The sequence below is a fragment of the Salvelinus alpinus genome, chromosome 2, assembly GCF_045679555.1.
Source record: "Salvelinus alpinus chromosome 2, SLU_Salpinus.1, whole genome shotgun sequence".
Classification (NCBI taxonomy): Eukaryota; Metazoa; Chordata; class Actinopteri; order Salmoniformes; family Salmonidae; genus Salvelinus; species Salvelinus alpinus.
Window position 1 is genome coordinate 129,071,620 of NC_092087.1, and position 18,439 is coordinate 129,090,058.

At 42.3% G+C, this 18,439-nt stretch overlaps 1 protein-coding gene across 1 annotated transcript; it reads right to left on the minus strand.

The window, feature by feature from the left end:
* Positions 1 to 3,289: 3,289 nt before the first annotated feature.
* On the minus strand, positions 3,290 to 18,133 carry LOC139568758 (calcineurin subunit B type 1). Its single transcript, XM_071390817.1, has 6 exons — positions 17,872 to 18,133; positions 11,549 to 11,588; positions 6,771 to 6,947; positions 6,321 to 6,380; positions 5,856 to 6,040; positions 3,290 to 5,571 (listed from the first exon to the last, which is right to left on the minus strand). The coding sequence occupies exons 1-6, from the start codon at positions 17,872 to 17,874 to the stop codon at positions 5,524 to 5,526; spliced, it is 513 nt and encodes a 170-aa protein (XP_071246918.1). The 5' UTR covers positions 17,875 to 18,133; the 3' UTR covers positions 3,290 to 5,523.
* Between the last annotated feature and the right edge of the window lie 306 nt (positions 18,134 to 18,439).

An 18,439-nucleotide genomic window follows, 5' to 3' on the forward strand; every position in this document is an offset into this window, starting at 1 on the left:
TTTCAGCAAACAAAAAGGCACACAACTACAAAAGGACAAACATAGGTACAAGGGAAACGTTTCATAATTGACATTTAAAAAAAAAAAAGTATTGACCTTGTGCAAATCGATATAGTCTGAGCTGTATTCCACAAAGCCTGGTCTCTGCTCAACAACGGTGCTGGAGTTCATCAGAAACTTTCTTCACCTTGGAGTTGAGCGTAGTCAGCTAATCAAAAATAAGTATTTGGGATATTAACGACCATGGTTCCCATGCGAGGTGAAGAATCTTGAAGGCTCAATCAGTAATTCTTATTACCCAACTTATTGCTTTTATTGTACAGCAAACAAATATACAGGTCATTTGATGAAAATGGCTTTTGAACACACATAGGGCACAGGCAACTTACGAGCGAACCTCATTAAAAGAGCTGGAAAACCGACATAATCATTAAATTAACTATTGGGTTGCATGACATTTAGTGGAACTAAGTAGCCCAGAGTAATCAGAACCACATGAAGCTCAGCTGGGAGATCGGTCAGAGTGGTTTTCATTAACAGGGAATCTATCACCAATGGAGTTGGGTTTTTGGAAAGCTATACATTCTCTTTTTTGGGGGGAATTCCATCACACGATTCAAGAATGACACATTGATTTAAAAAAAAAACTACTTTTCTCAAAGGCTAATATTTTTTCCCAAATTCAATGTCAAAGCTTGAGAGATGTGTCGTTCCATTACGATCAACAATGTGTACTTCACCACATTTCAATTTTAATTGACCCCAATCCTGTCAAGCAACTCTCACCAATCTCGTTCTATATTCTCACTCCAAAGCCAACCGACAGTAACTTTCTCTGTTGCTCGGGCAGTTTGCTTCAGGTTGAGCTATGGGTTCTGGTCTAGAAGTTCTGGTTTAGTCGTTCACACCTCAAGAGAAATTGATTCTGACACCTGTACAAATGAAGCTGATTTCCCCCCCATGCTAGTGTAACTGTAGGATGTCTGGAGTTCATTCCAACTTGTGCTGTCCCTTTTCACATTGTGGCATTTTCAGTAACCTGAGCTACTAAGCCTCCCAGAGGTTTTCCTTACAGTATAAAGGTCCTCAAGATCAACCAGAGGTTCTAATCGAGTACGGTTTCCTTTCATAAGAATAAAGGTGTAACAGTTGGCGCTTCTTCCACGGGTTATCTATCCAAGGCCATCAGTACTGCTGGGAATTACTAAGAACAACTATGGTCTTTGTCTAATGTTCAATGAAAGCGTTTAGATGCAAAATGTTTAAACGTTCAATAAACTGTGTTAGGTACCATAAATGGAGTTGATGCATTTTTCATACTCAGGTCAATTTTCATTGTAACCTCCATCTAAAGAACCATGCAATGGAATCGACTTCACACTTGTCCAAAAAAAAAAAAAACTCTAGACCTGTTGAAATCAAGGGAAATTCGCCCCCTCAAATAACACGTCTGAAATTACCCATTGGTCGTAATTGTATTTGTGTAGGGTTCAGCCATTTGGCAAGATTATTTGAAGGGGCCAAAATGGCATTTTTGAAGTTGGCTCTTGGTGTCTTTCATGTTGGGTTGTGTAAAAATAAATCTGGAGACTTGCTGAAAGTCCAAATCACAAACAGATGAGCAGGTTCCATGAGAATGGCAGTCTTTCGGAGGTCCATGTGTGGCTCGGCGGAGGAATACAAATGGGAATTTTAATTGGCAGTGACGGGCACAACTGGCCACATTCTGCATGAGCTCAATTAGGACCGTTCAGGAAACAGTGACGGGCACAACTGGCCACATTCTGCATGAGCTCAATTAGGACCGTTCAGGAAACAGTGACACGTTATCTGAGGGAAGGGGAATCTAGTTCACTGGTGAAGTATGATGTATGTGTGAGCGCACACATCCATGGGTATTTTTGGGGGTGTAAAATAAAGGGTATCTGATTACAATTGATGGTTTTCCAGTGGCCTTGAGCTTGAAATCAAACCCAGCTTCCGAGACATTTTCGGCCTCTTCTTTTCCCCGTAAAAAAAACCCAACTAAACTGTAGGGTGCAGTGCTTGCATGCAACAGAAGGCAATGGGAATCGAAGATGCAGCACTCAAGATGACGCTGCTTTAATCTTTCATTAGTAAGTCTAATTAATTCTGATCTTATTCAGAAAGTGTGTCAAGATATTAAGTCCAGGGCAAGCTCGTGATAGCCGTTCGGCAACTAATAATCAAATCAAATTTGATTTGTCACATGCGCCGAATACAACAGGTGTAGACGTTACAGTGAAATGCTTACTTACTAGCACTTAACTGCATTGTTGGTTTAGAAAAATACCTAAAAAGTAAGAAATAATTAAAGAGCAACAGTAAAATAACAATAGCGAGGCTATATACATGGGGTACCGGTAGAGTCAATGTGCAGGGGCACCGGTTAGTCGAGGTAATATGTACATGTAGGTAGTTATTAAAAAGTGACTATGTATCGATAAGAGTACAGCGTAAAAGAGGGGGGGGGCAATGCAAATAGTCTGGGTAGCCATTTGATTAGATGTTCAGGAGTCTTATGGCTTGGGGTTAGAAGCTATTTAGAAGCTTATTGGACCTAAACTTGGCGCTCCAGTACCGCTTTCCGTGCGGTAGCAGAGAGAACAGTCTATGACTAGGGTGGCTGGAGTCTTTCACAATTTCATAGGGCCTTCCTGTGACACCGCCTGGTATAGAGGCCCTGGGTGGCAGGAAGCTTGGCCCCGGTGATGTACTGGGCCGTACGCACTACCCTCTGCACTACTCTGAAGACACACGGTCTTTTCGCCTCCTAAAAATAAGGCATGAGGGAATGAACCATTTTGAGGAGACAAGGTGAGGACACAAGGAGAATATTTGAGATTCGTCCACACTCAATAGCAACTTTTTTTTAGTTATATTATGCTGCCATCTAGCGGTCAGTTTAGAGTATAACAACAACATACCCATGACCATCTGTACATTATGCTCCTGCTTGGTTGAGTGCATTTTTCAGTACAATAGAATTATGGTTGTCCTATTAAATGAAAACAGTGTCATACATGTGGGGATACTAATCATCAATATAAAACACATTTCCCCCACTTTCATAGGACAAATATCCCTTTGCTGCTGGTCTTTAACAAATCGGCTGGTATTCTATCAAAGCGCATTCACACATATTCTGCAGTGTGCCATCACAACCGCATTCATTCTAATTTAAGCGCCACCTTGCAACGGTCACACAACGCATGGATACATAATGCACCCAGTACATGTGTTGTCACACAATTCACAGCCTCTGTAACAACTTTCAAATGGTTTATTTCTCTTTTTCATGTATGAAGTTTCAAATGGTTCCCACAGCAGATGCAGCATGCAGAGACGGATAAGAAGAAAAGTCAAACCTAAGACTGAAAACGTTTTTTTTTGTTGCCTCCACCCTTTACCACCCCGTAATAAAACACACCCCCTATACGGATCCCTTTTCTCCAACAGTGGACACATTTAGCACAAACCTAAAAAACAAACAAAGGGACCACTAATACTACCATGTTTATAACAAATATCTGTTAAAAAAAAAATGAAATATACAAAAAATAAAATAAAACATCTCGAATGGTTTCCCCCTGAAACAGAGCTGGTAGTCTACTCTGGGGCATAAGTGAAGCTTTGCTGGAATAGAAGTGACAGAGATATCCAAAAGATTATAGTTGTTTAAAATAACAGTTACATGTAGTGGAGTTACTTTTAGTCATTTCCATATTTATTCAACATTTACCAAATATTTTTTTTGGCAACATCCATATATGTCATTTTCATTTGTTATAATATATTAACATTAAGATTCATATGTAAACATAGAGATTTCCCAAAAAAATGGATCTACATGCACACAAAAGAAGAAGAAAAAAAAACCTCCATGTCATGCAAGCACATCACAAGACTTCGGGGCCTTTTAAGATCAGATAAGAGCCGTCGTCGTGCAGCACGCCATTGAAGAAAACAGCGGTGCGAGGCGGGCGCATGCGGCACAGGATCACGCACTTGGAACACCCGCCCGTTGGTGCATTCAGTTGAGCAAAAAAGCAGAGCCACAAACTTAAAATACGTTTCAATTCCAATAAAATGTATAGATACAAATTAAACCTGTTCCGTCTTGTCCCCTCTCTCTGTGTAAAGAACGTTGGTAGCTTTATAATAAAATGCCCTTGTTGGTTGCAATCTTCTCAACAAAACTCAAGAAGAAAAAAATGATGTTCAGGAGGTAGGGAGGAAGAGGGACAGCCCACCTGTGACCTTGCACTATTACGTCAGCTCACGGCAAGAGTCCATACAATGTTTGAGAAACCGAATTAAAAGATGTTCATGAAATAGATGCAAATTACATTGTCAAGAAGGCAAAATGTGTACGTTGAAATCACCGCCTCTCATAAGCCTAACCAACTTAACATCCCTCAATGTTCTAACTATAGCCTACTTACTGTAAGTTACCTCAGCTCTGCCTGCAGTTAAGTTGTTACATGCAACCCAAAAAAAGCAAGATTTACCGTATCACAAGCATTTCAACAAAAAGCACTCATCTCTACTTCTATTTGATAGTCTGTAACCAATCCATAACTTAACATGGCTGACAAAGCAATAAATACAAAACACATTAACGAGAATATTCTAATGGCCTGTGATGTCGTACCATCCAGAATGAAGACGTGCTTTTTGTTGGAATAAGAGACTAAGGTGAAAATTATTCGCATAACCCAGCAGTGACTCAAAAAAGACTTGCCCTTGAAGTAAACCGTAAGCTTGTATGTGCAGAAATGTAAATATTATTTTCTCTACTCCACTGCATCTTCAAAGCAAGATGATAAGATGTCCCTGACAATATAAACATGTATAGTGCACAATCCCCCTTATTAAGAAAGCTGTCTTACACGATCTTAAAAATGTAGCTGCTCAAAATACTGAGTGAAAGAAGCAGGGAAAGCATTTGCCCTGAAAATGTTATTGGATCGTTTGAATCGTGCGGTATGCACATTGAAATAAGCAATTCTACCGAATGTTGATAGAAAACGATATATACCATTATATTCAACCGGTTTATTATATGTTCTGATTGGCACTTCATGCTCTATTTTTGTGTTGTGTTGAAATCAAGTACATCAAGTTACATCACAGCTAACTACACCCCCCCCCAAAAAAAAGCCAAGACCAAAATAAATATTTAAAAAATCCCAACCGCCTCAAAATGAAAGAGAAACACACTAACCTTCCTCCACCAAACTGAAATACTCGCTCAATGATAAAAAGCTGTCCTTCAGGCTCTTAAAGTGTTACACCGGGTTATGGAGAGAATTCATGTTCAATAACACTTACAAATGGTTGGCTTTCAGAAGGCTCGGGTTGGAAAAAAAGGTGGCTTCACAGAGAAAAATACTTCCATTGAAAAATACACAGAGAGCGTTGCTGGATGACGCCTTGAGCAGATCCTCGGAAATGGAGAAGAAAGCGAAAAGGGATTTTTGAGGGGGCCCGTGAGGTCAGTCACACGTCCACAACCATCTTTTTGTGTATGTCTAATCCTCCCACCACCTAATGGAAGACAGAGGGGCAAGAAACTGTCACGGACGCAACAGACACCTTTGAATTTGAACAGAAGTGATGCACCGCGATCATAGGAATATGAGTGCAACATTTCAGATAAGTTCAGAGTTTTTTTTGCAGAAATCGTTGTTGGAGGATTTCCTTCCTGATCATTCCCTACTGGTTCCGGAAATCCTCCAAATGGGATTTCTCAAACTTGTGAACATTTTATGGAAAGTTTTTAGGAACTGTACAACCCTATCACAGAGTAAAACTTTGTTTCTTCGACTCACCGCACAAAACTCCTCAAAGGATATTCTCCCATCGCCATCTTTGTCTGCGTTGATGATGGTTTTGTCAACAATCTGCTGAAGCTGGGTGTCCTTTAAGTTGTTTCCCACCATCATCTTGAGGACCTGGAAGAGTTCTCCATTGGATATGTAGCCATCCTTGTCCATGTCATAGATCCTGAAGGCAACTATAGGACAAGGGGAAGATTGTGTCAGACCTCTTATTTGATGGTTTTCATTGCAGCGTCATTGGAATGATCTGCCAATATGCATATTTCGAGCGATTTTAACGGAAGAACGTCTGAACATCCAAGAAGGTGGATAATTTTTCATACAGAAAATCTAAAATCACAAACATTTGCTTTATGAGCTCAGCATCGGTGTATCAACAAAGGTGGGTCATCGTTTTTAAAAATGGGGGGGAACTTCACAGTGAAAGCAGTTGAGATTAGTCGGCACGATACTTACAGCGCAATTTCATCTCTTTATCACCTTTGACACTGAACTGGGAGACACCCTCAATGAATTCTGTAGAAGAATGTGAAGCCATTTTGAATCAACCAACAATTAAAAGGACAGTAACAAGGACATGAATACACATCGGATCGTTATTTCATTCCCTCAGTTGTATAAGAGCTAGAGGGTGCTTTCGAAGGAAAATGCCCAACGGCCCAAAACTGTTAAGGCATTTCCTGATTTAAGTTGCTCAGCATAACATCATATTGCAGGCTAACACTTCGTAGAAAAAAACATTATACATTTAAGCATTTGTGGTTGATGATTTAATTTCAAGGTGAAACAGCACTGGTCATTATCCACAAGGATAGCCTACACAAAGACACCAGACTAAACAGACAACAAAGGCTCTTTTGAAGTTATCATTTGAAAAAGGTGAATAACCCCATATATCAGTCTTACCTTTGAAGTCGACTTCCCCATTGCCATCTGTGTCAAATATATCGATAACTCGCTGTACAAGGGGATTCTGTTGGAGTTCCGGTAAGGACATAAACTCTTCCACGCTCAAGGAGCCAGAGTTATCTAGGTCGAGCTTCTTAAATCTCTTTCCTAGCCTCTTAATCTCATCAGCATCAACTGAAATAGAAAAGGAGAGAGCGAGAAAGGGTGGCGTTAAAACCGACCTACACACATATAGGGGGAACAAAACTTCCACAGCACACTCCATTTTCTAGGGTAGCTACCACCACCACCGGGTTTCGGAAGCACACTTTCAGCACATGGGGAAAAGAAAACGGGCCGACCTGGTCACTTACATCTGGTGTTATGGTCCTTTGCTGCCTTTAGAATCGATTCACCCATCCCCGATTGATTCTTCCCCGACTTCTTGCGAGCGCTCGCCATAGCATAGCCGTCCCAAGCTACCGCCCACCTAGTGGAGTTTGATACTGGTGGCCAACATTGAGCTACAGTAGCAGCATACCTCTCGGTTCCCCACTCTAAGCTCTTTCCCTGTGTCATGTGACGCCTCCTTTACACACTAATCACCGGACTGATATCCATTAATCGTAACGTGGACACAACAGCATGAGGTGGACTTAAGTGAGACTAAGTGTGAGCCGTAATGTGGGCGGGATTTCACAAAATGAACCTGTCCCCTGCTGCTGCTGCTGTGCACAATGCTTGATCCAGTTCTCGCTGTTTAAAACACCATATCATTTCTAAGGCTTCCAACCAAGGACTATCAAATACGTATAATTCTACAGATATGATAAAGAATATTCCAGTAGTTTGTTAATATGATCAACCTCGCACTAGTATTAAATCACCTACAGAGTCTCACTGTAAATAACAAGCTATTTTTAAATCAGTCTTAGTGGCACAATTCATATCTACAGACTCAAAAGTATTTTTGCATCAGCTTTATTTGACAGTTACAGGCAATCCAGAGTTTCTCTCTGACCCGATATGGGTTTGCTGAGGCGTTCCTCTGGGCACCTCGACGTGGCAGTTGTGTTTTAGTCAGCAGCGTTGTACCATGATGACAAGTAGGAACCAACTGCTGCCATAACCGAGACCCACCACTAGATGTACCCCAAAACAAGTGAGTGGGGTGTCACAAGAACTCCAATATTACTATGGCAGCTATACATTATGGGGTGCTGCCAATACGGCACTACAGTGAAAATGGATGCCCTTTAACATCTATTTGTGAGCAACTCAAAATGTGTCCTACCAAATTGGGAAACATAAACACGCAGTGCCTTTCTACGGGCATGTGGGGGAGGGTTCTTGAAATCTAACATCCAATCAAAATGTAGCCGCTTAATTAAGCGGCCCATTCTAGGCGTTTTAGCCAATAGAACATTTTGGTTGGCTACGCGAGACTACCTGGCAACAGGAGCTTACGCATTGGTAATTTCATATCTCTACATTAAGAACCTTATTCATTACATGGGAAATGAATTGAAGACAAATCAATGTAAGCCGGAAAGTGATGCCTTACGCACTTTTTTCCAGCCCCCAAAAGCCATTCAGTAGTCGTCTGACATGGAGACAAGGAAGGATGCCATTGAAAATAATTTGGATATAGCCAGCCCATTGCTGATCATTTTAGTTAATCCGATTTAACTTATAACTTAATAATTTCAGCGTTAATGATGGACTTAACTCTTGTATATAAGTTGCTAGACGAACTGAGAAAAAATATATATATATATATTTTTTTAAATACCTCAATAGCTCCTCCCCTGACACAACCTCTTTATCGGGGGCCACAAAAATGTAGCTGCAGAGGCACAGGCCCCAACAGCACTGCATTAATTCAATTACACTTGCACAACAGTATATGCCAGACAGTGCTGGGTACCATTCTGTCCGTGTATACAGTCCACGAGTGTAGATCAAATAGATGGAGGGGGGAAAGTATTTATAGCCACAAGGCAGAGAGAAACACCTCTCACTCCACACACAGCTAAATGGCTGGTGCTGCCCTCCCCCCGGGAAACCCCTAGCAACAAGGAAACCCAACTAGCTAACATACAAAACGGGGGGGGAGGGTATTTTGAGAGCTGCAGTCAGACAGCCAGCTGGAGCGGCTTTCAACACAAACTGAGCTGCAGGAGGAGACAACGCGTTACATTCACATAGGTTTCATAATTCGGCTCACTGGGCCTCATCTCCCTCACAACCAATGACCACGCATACACAACGGCAAGTAGGCTAATGCTGAAGCTTGAGAGTTCCGAGACTGTCTTCGAGTCTTCATGAATCAAGTTACCACCACAATTGGGTTATCAACAATGTGTTATGTTAGTGTTACTAGCATTCGGGCACGTGTCAAGATTTAGCCCCATTTGAGTCTAAATAGTAATTCTAGACACTGGTTTGCTCTAGAGACCTGTAAACAAATCATGCCCCCCCCCCCCCCCCCCAGAGAGATATAACGGCTACGCAAGCTAGCCAATGAGCTAACCAATATCACACCTATAAACCAAACACGCATCTGACAAGAGGCAGATAATGAGGAAGCGGCTACGTTGCCGTCGCACTTATTTCACTGCTGCAGAAACACAACCCCCCACTTACATGTGGGCGAGTCACACCGCTGATCTCACTGAAAAAGCGTCACCCACTGGGGCGCATCAAAGCACTGCAGCTCTCCCAAACAGCCGAATAAATTCTCTCAGCTCTGTCTCTATACAATATACGGGAAGTTCATTTGTCTTGATGTGCTGGTTTGTAGCTCAATTTGGATGATTTATTATCTTGTTGTTGTTTTTTTTTTTTATACATCATGCGTTTGTGAAGTTTTTTGATTGGAATGTGAGAATGTGTCTTGTGTACAAAAAACAAGGAAATACAACCTGTCTATAGATGCAGATACTCGTCTAGTTTGACGAACAGATCACGAATTGCTCCAAAGAACACGGTAGCCAATACATGGCCGTCTGTGTACATGCATGCATATTTGTGTGTGGGTTCGCATGCATGCCACGTTCTGCTGCATCACCATGCTTGACTGGTGCTCCTTACGACACGCCCCAAAGCTCTCAGCAGATGCTAAAGATTGCCACTTAGAGATATGCACACTGTGCTGAGACTTCAGTCTAAGTGGGGGGAGGAAGGGTTGTACTAGTGGGTACAACTACAGAAAAACGCAAGGTGTTAAGCAGGGAGTCACCATGTTCTCTTGAAGCGAAAACAGTCTTTGCAGGGCCAGTAGTTTTGTCTGTTTAGCCACAGCTTCAGCCTTGCACAGGGAGTCACCTAACCCGCCGAGTAGAAGTTGCTCTCCGCTAGGATCAGCTTCCCCCTTCCCCATATCCAACCTTTACCATTCGGGGTAAAAGATAGAACTGACTAGCATTCTAGGGGTCTACTAACGAACGCCCTGACTAGTGGACCAGGACAGGGATCTGGCTGAGCGACCAGTGTTCGGACCCTGCCAGCTTGGAGCGCACAGCTGATTTAAGGTTGTGCGCCTTCTTGACACGGTGAACAGCTGCCCCACACCCTGCTCCCAGGAGTGAGGGGGTGGGTAGAGACTCCCCAAAATATCCCACTGCGGGGAAGTCCATCGGCTGGCTGAGGTCTGAGACCTGTTGAAGTCTCTTGTTTTTGATTGTCCTGCAGGTGCGCAACCCAGGCGTGACTCTGTTTTGATGGTGGTGGTTGTGTCAGCTGGTCCATAAGCATCAAAGTAGCAAGTCTTTATGGAAGTGGGACCCCTAAATCAACACCAGAAAGTAGAACCGTCTACTTGCACTACTTGTCTGGTCTCTCTCAAAATGATTGAAAACCTAGCATTTGGCATTTGCCTTTCCAGCCAAACACATTCTGTACAAGACTGGGCGGGGAGAAAAAGAGAGAGGGAGATTTTTCTGGGTTTCAAGGCAAGTAAAGTAACAAGTGCCGTCGTAAATCACGGCCCGACGGCCACCCCTGTGACACCTAACGTAACAGCTCGTTAGGGAGGTGCAGAGGTGGGCCCCCTGCGCTGTTTTCCCACCACCCCCCAGAACACACTCGACACCGGCCAACATTGACTTCTGAGCTCCGGCTCTGCACGCCACAATCCTCCACAGGAGGGAGTTCCCGAAAAAGTAGAGCCTAAAAGTTCAGTCCTGAAACTCTAATTAGCCCCATTTTCTCTTGAGGGGTGGGTGGATTGATGAGGGTGGAGGGATGGCGCAGCAGGGTGACAAACCAATTAAAAATTGAATATTACTCAGACTAAAAATAAATAAGGCTCTCCCACCAGCCCTGAAACTGACCTTTATGAGGGGGGAGGCATTTTTAGCTGTGGCAGCAAAGTGCTCACGCCTCCCAGCAGCGTCTGAGACTGGGTCACACTGTGAAGGGCTGAAGAATGCAGTGTCGCGTGTGGTGATGCATATATTGGTCTGCTCAATTCCCCCCGACTGGACCAGTCGTTTACCTCTTAAGTGTCCCGGACTTTTGTGAACTGCAAAGCCTATGGTAGATTCTGGCCTTTGAGTTGACTGGGCGGTCACTCTTTAAACCAGAGACAATGCAATCCCGTAGCCGAAACTTTTTACCTCAAACTTGTTCTCGGTCAATGTATTTACATGCATACATTATGTATTTACATGCATAAATTAAGATTAAATTCCAGTCGTATCTGAATATTACATGCAGGACAGCCCACAGCGGATATTGTTTGAATCGCAGCAGCAGTATTGGAGAAGTTGCCAGTGATCACCTCAAATACTTACAGTGTGTACACATCTCCAAGGGATAACTTGCTTCGTTTCCCTAGAAAGAAAGAGGGGGAAAAAAATTGTGAGAATGACGACCCAACCTAATGTCTATTCAGAAATGAAGACAGGAAACCATAGCGTAGAACATTTCACCATTAAAATCTGGATTTGCTTCTTCAAAATATAGGAATTGGGTTGCTATAATAAGATGGCATTTGCACCAAGGGTCTGAAATATTGCCATTTACCATTGATTACATTGTAACAAGTTGAGTGGTGACAATCTTATGTAAAGACCCGATTGTGTGCGCCACATAGAACAAACGCCATACCGATTCTTACGTCCGGGGTATACTACCATCTCAACATTGACACATGAAAGTGACGATGGGCCAATATGTTGATGTGAGCTTGGTACGTTAATAGGGAAACACAATGAACACTACAGAGTGGCACAATATCCTGTCACCTGCCCCTAAAACGGCAGGTAGATTTGAAACCCATTGTCGGTCCATCCCACTCTAGGCATTCTGTTTATCCCTAAGAAGTGGCATTCTCCATTATGCATGAGAACAACAGAATGAACTGGATTCTGTCAGAGCTGGAAATTAGGGCAATCCACTGCCTTTGCCTTCCCGCATCTCAGTGGGACATAAAGGAATTGAAAAAGGCCGATAGAGGAAGGCTGTGACTTCCTTATTAGATAAAGACTTGGGCCATGACTGAACGGCTAGCCAAAAAGGAGCATGGACTATCCTAAATGCCTCTAAATAACTATCCATTTAAATCCAAGTTAAAACATTTATCTCCTGAATATCATAGAGCACTTCTGTGGCTCAGTTGGTAAGAGGCATTAGCAACGCCAGGGTCGTGGGTTCAGTTCCTGCTCGGGTCACATATACAGTGCATCTGTAAAGTTTTCAGATCCCTTGACTTTATCCACATTTTGTTACGTTACAGCCGTATTCTAAAATGGATTGAATACATTTTTATCCTCATCCACACACACACACACACACACACACACACACACAACCCCATAATGACGAAGCGAAAACAGGTTAATACATATTTGCAAATGTATAAAAAAATAAATAAAAAAAATATCTTATTTACGTAAGTATTCAGACCCTTTGCTATGAGACTCGAAATTGATGCATCCTCTTTCCATTGATCATCCTTGAGATGTTTCTACAACTTGATTGGAGTCCACCAGTGGTAAATTCAATTGATTGGACATGATTTGGAAAGGCACTCACACCTGTCTATATAAGGTCCCACAGTTGAATGTCTGAGCGAAAACCAAGCCATGAGGTCGAAGGAATTGTCCGTAGAACTCTCTAGAAAGAATTGTGTCAAGGCACAGATCTGGGGAAGGGTACCAAGAAAAATGTATGCAGCATTGAAGCTCCCCAAGAACACGGTGGCCTCCATCATTCTTAATTGAAGAAGTTTGAATCTACCAAGACTCTTCCTAGAGCTGGCCGCCCAGCCAAAGTGAGCAATCGGGGGAGAAGGGACTTGGTCATGGAGGTGACCAAGAACCCGATGGTCACTCTGACAGAGCTCCAGAGTTCCTCTGTGGAGATGGGAGAACCTTCCTGCAGCACTCCACCAATCAGGCCATTATGGTAGTGGCCAGACGGAAGCCACTCCTCAGTAAAAAAAGGCACATGACAGCTTACTTGGAGTTTGCCAAAAGCACCTAAAGGACTCTCAGACCATGAGAAACAAGATTCTCTGGTCTGATGAAACCAAGATTGAACTCTTTGGCCTGAATGCCAAGTGTCACGTCTGGAGGAAACCTGGCACCATCCCTACGGTGAAGCATGGTGGTGACAGCATCATGCTGTAGGGATGTTTTTCAGCGGCAGAGACAAGAAGACTAGTCAGGATCGAGGGAAAGATGAAAGGAGCAATGTACAGAGAGATCCTTGATGAAAACTTACTCCAGAGCACTCAGGACCTCAGACTGGGGGCGAAGGTTCACCTTCCACGACCCTAGGCACTCAGCAAGACAATGCAGGAGTGGCTTCAGGACAAGTCTTTGAAAAGTCTCTGAGTGGCCCAGCCAGATCCCGGACTTGAACCCAATCAAACATCTCTGGAGAGACCTGAAAATAGCTGTGCAGCGAAGCTCCCCATCCAACATGACAGAGCTTGAGAGGATCTACAGAGAAGAATGGGAGAAACTCCCCAAATAAATGTGTGCCAAGCTTGTAGCGTCATACCCAAGAAGCCAAGGCTGTAATCGTTGCCAAAGTTGCTTCAACAAAGTACTGAGTAAAGGTTCTGAATACTTATGTAAATGTGATATCAGTTTTTTATTTTTTTTATATAAATTTGCAGAAATTTCTACAAACCTGTTTTTGCTTTGTCATTATGGGGTATTGTGTGTCGATTGATGAGTAAAAACTAACAATTTAATCAATTTTAGAATAAGGCTGTAATGCAGCAAAATGTGGAAAAAGCCAAGAAGTCTGAATACTTTCAGAATGCACTGTATACTAAAAATCTATGCACTGTATGGACAGTAAGTTGCTTTGGATAGAAATGTCTGCCAAATATTATAATGGCTAGCGAGGCTACCATGTGTAAATCCACACATCATCCAGAATGTGCTGATGAGGACTCTGTTGCAGAATCCGAATCGGGATTGCAAGCTGAAATTCCTTTTCTCTGTGATGAATACAAAACAGCGAAAGTAGGAGACCTGTTTCGACTTGCTGCTGACCACAAAGCCGGTCACAACCCAAGACTGATCATTGACAACCAGAAAGACATGGCCATGTCTTTCCATCTAGCTAAGCTTTGGATACAATACCAACAAAAATTACGTTGTGCATATAGGCTCCATATCCCCATCATTTGAAGTCATAAAATAGTCAAGGAAATGTCAATAAAAGTATCATTCCATTTGTTTCATGAACAGTATTTTAGGGATTAGGCTCCAACGTCCAGGCAATGTGACTTTTGTCACTATGACTGGTGTATGTTACTTTTGGTCTGGCTAACATCAACATTTTATTTCACACTTTCTTAATTTGATATAGGCTAACCTCAACTCCATTGATGTCCATGCTCGGTGTTTTCAAATCACTGACACAGTAGTGTTGATGACACAGTAGTGTTGATGCTGCAACAGTCCTGTGCCTCTGACTTCAGGTCACACAGAGCATTACATTCAAGTGGATTGAGGGGTTTAGGGTTACACCATTTACTTGGTGTAAGGTCATGTCTGTGTGGTGGGAGTTGTAGAGTTGTAGAAGTAAAGCTAGTTTTGTAGTTATAACATTGCAAAATGGTGAGAGGGCAGATGGGTTGGATTTAGGCCTAACTCAGCTGCGTAATTTGTACCACAATTGCCAGTCCAAACATATAAAATGAACAATGATCTTTGTTACTTTCTTTTCAACATCCTTTCCTTCAGGCAACTAATTTGTCACTAACGATTCATTCAACAACAAAAAAAATTGTCTAGGCCTATTCAACATTGTTACCAGTTAGTACTCGCATTACTACCAGTTAGTACTCGCATTACTACAACTGGGTTTGGAAAGTGAGGAGTATTTTCTTCCAAATCCATCTCCTTTGTTGATCTAAAACATCTGTACTAAGGGTTAAGAAGAAGCAAGCCAGTCTCCCGACACGCATTGTATTGAAACACTGTCACAGTATATGCCAAGGCTGGTAGTAAGCTACACATTTTGCTTTTGAGCACCATGACAGCATTATCTGTCAAGCGCTGAGAACTTAATATATTTGATGAAAATGTGATATATTGCAGTGATAGCCTAATACACTTGACTTCAACAGTTCTCACTGAGGGCCTGCTTACAATTGGAATGTGGTTTCAAAAAGACAGCTAGAGTGTACAATCCATCTCCTGATAAAATCCATTAAAACCAAATCAGCGTCATCCCAAGTCCTGGCTGCCTGCAGCGACAGCCTATAGGAGGAGTATATAGTACACTGAACAAAAATATAAAACGCAACATGCAACAATTCAAAGATTTTACTGAGTTAGTTCATATAACGAAATCAGTCAATTGAAATAAATGCATTAGTTCCTAATTTATGGATTTCACATAACTGGGAATACAGATAAGCATCTGTTGGTCACAGATACCTTAAAAAAAAGGTAGGGGCGTGGATTAGATAACCAGTCGGTATCTGGTGTGACCACCATTTGCCTCATGGAACGCGACGCATCTACTTCGCATAGAGTTGATCAAGCTGTTGATTGTGGCCTGTGGAATGTTATCCCACTCTTCAATGGCTGTGCAAAGTTGCTGGATATTGGCAAGAACTGGAACATGCTGTCATATGTCAATCCAGAGCAACCCAAACATGCTGAATGGGTGACATGTCTGGTGAGTATGCAGGCCATGGAAAAACTGCGACATTTTCAGCTTCCAGGAATTGTGCACAGATCCTTGCAACACGGGGCCGTGCCTTATCATGCTGAAACATGAGGTGATGGCAGCAGATGAATGGCACCACAATGGGCCTCAGGATCTCATCACGGTATCTCTGTGCATTCAAATTGCCATCGATAAAATGCAATTGTGTTTGTAGTCCGTAGCTTATGCCTGCCCATACAGACATGACAGTTTGTACAGAAATTCTTTGGTTGTGCAAACCCACAGATTCATCAGCTGTCTGGGTAGCTTGTCTCAGACGATCACTCAGGTGAAGAATCCGGATGGGGAGGTCCTGGGCAGGCGAGGTTACACATGGTTGGTGGTTGTGAGGTCGGTTGGAAGTACTGTCAAATTCTCTAAAATTACATTGGAAGTGGCTTATGGTAGAGAAATGAACATAAAATTATTTGGAAATCCCGCAGTCAGCATGCCAAATGCACACTCCCTCAAAATTTGAGACATCTGTGGCATTGTGTTGTGTGACAAAACGGAACAATTTGGCCTTTTATAGTCCCCAGCACAAGGTGCACCTGTGTAAAGACCATGCTGTTTAATCAGCTTCATGATATGCCACACCTGTCAGGTGGATGGATTATCTTGGCAAAGAAGAAATGCTCACTAACAGGGATATAAACCCATTTGTGCACAAAGTTTGAGAGAAATAAGCTTTTTGTGCATATGGTAAATTTCAGGGATCTTTTATTTCAGCTCATGAAACATGTGAACAACACTTTACATGTTGCGTTTATATTTTTGTTTGAAGCAATTATTCAGATCCTATAGTGTATTTAAGGTTGATGCATTTGTGTTCTTTTTCCTGAAACCACTATGCACACTTGGTCTGAGCTAAATGCGGGGGCTTCAGAAATGCATACAGGTCCGGTATGCATGCTTAATAATCAAGTGGCCTACTAACCCCCCAAACATGGGCTATGCATGTACAATTAATGTAGGCCTATGACCGTTGGAAATTGGGAGGAACAGGAAATAGGTCAGTGAACTACAAGATATCAATCTTTTTTAAATGGAACTCTGATGCAAATTGATATGACTGAGGTGGTATGAAACTGTATCTGGCCTTCTGCAATGCATGTAATTTTAAAGCCATTTATTCAGATCCCTGTACTGGGACTGGTAAAACGATAATACAAATAATGTAACGTGAGGTAATATAGAAAATGTAATAAAAGGTGGCTCTTTGGGAAGCAATTGTTTCTTCCTGGAAACGTAGTTTAACATTTATAATGTGACTGACTAACTAGAACAGTCCTGTTCTTTTTAACACGAGTAGTTAGCTAGCTGTATTGATTGGGAACCACGTTAACATACCGTGCAGCTCTCTTAAGTGACAAACAGGAAAAGTGCCCATTTGCTGTGACTATGTTGTATGTTTTAACTAGTGCTAGTCCAGCCTTGTTGGACCTGCGTTATAAAGCCGAATATTGCCGACACAAGTTGACAAGCGCATCTAATTTATGCACAAACTAAGGCGTGACAGCCTATCGATATTGTTAGTGTTGCCTGCTTGCGGGTTCGGAAACGATACGATGTTTCACTTTTCCCCCACAAGCTCGCGCCATTATTCATGTGCCTATAGCTTAGCTAACTGGCTAGGTTGTTGGTTTAGCTACTTGTCACACATTTTGAGAAGTCTCAATATAGCTTTTCAGAACACACCAGAATGCGATAAACCACCAAAACATAACGTTGGCCATATTGTCATATCTGTAAACATGAAATTGTGCGTGCAAAAAGGTAACGCGATAAACGCTTTCAAGCTCATTTGGTCGGGAGAATAAGAACGTAGTGCAACGAGATCTTGGATAGCCTTGAGTGCTATGCATGCATGCATATGGTGTAAGATTTTATACACATTTGGTTCAACACTAGAATAGCTAGCTATAGTTTTCCTTACCATTCTGTCGGTTGGGTTTCTTCACCTGGTGCGCAAGGGAAACACTTTGAAAGGACGACGTTGCACAATCAATTTTAAGACTGTTTCAGGGAAATATTTCTGGTTGTAATAAATATAGACCAGCTTGACTTGCTCTCGCCTTTTCTCTTTACGGATGACGGATTCACTGCAGTAGCTACAGTGGATCCGCAGAGGAGGTTGTGTTGGTGTAGAGAGCGAGCGAGGTTGAAAGGCGAATAGGGGGAGGTGCGGCTATACAGTACATCCGGGTACCCTGTCTATTTCTTTTAATGTATGTATGCCAACCATGTATTGTGACATTTACATAAAATTGTAGCCTATCCATCAATACAGTGTTTAAGTGATGCGTTTAATGCTTTTCGGCGTAGGCCTATTTCCTCATCCAGTTTCTAAATGTAGACCTATGCAGTAATGTTTAAGTATGTGGAAAAATCGACCAGTGAATATGAATGCCACACCTACAGGCTTGCCCATAAAGATGCATGGTTGTAAGATTGACTATTGCAGCTCTCTCTTTCACAGGCATGAATAGCCATACTGTACTAGA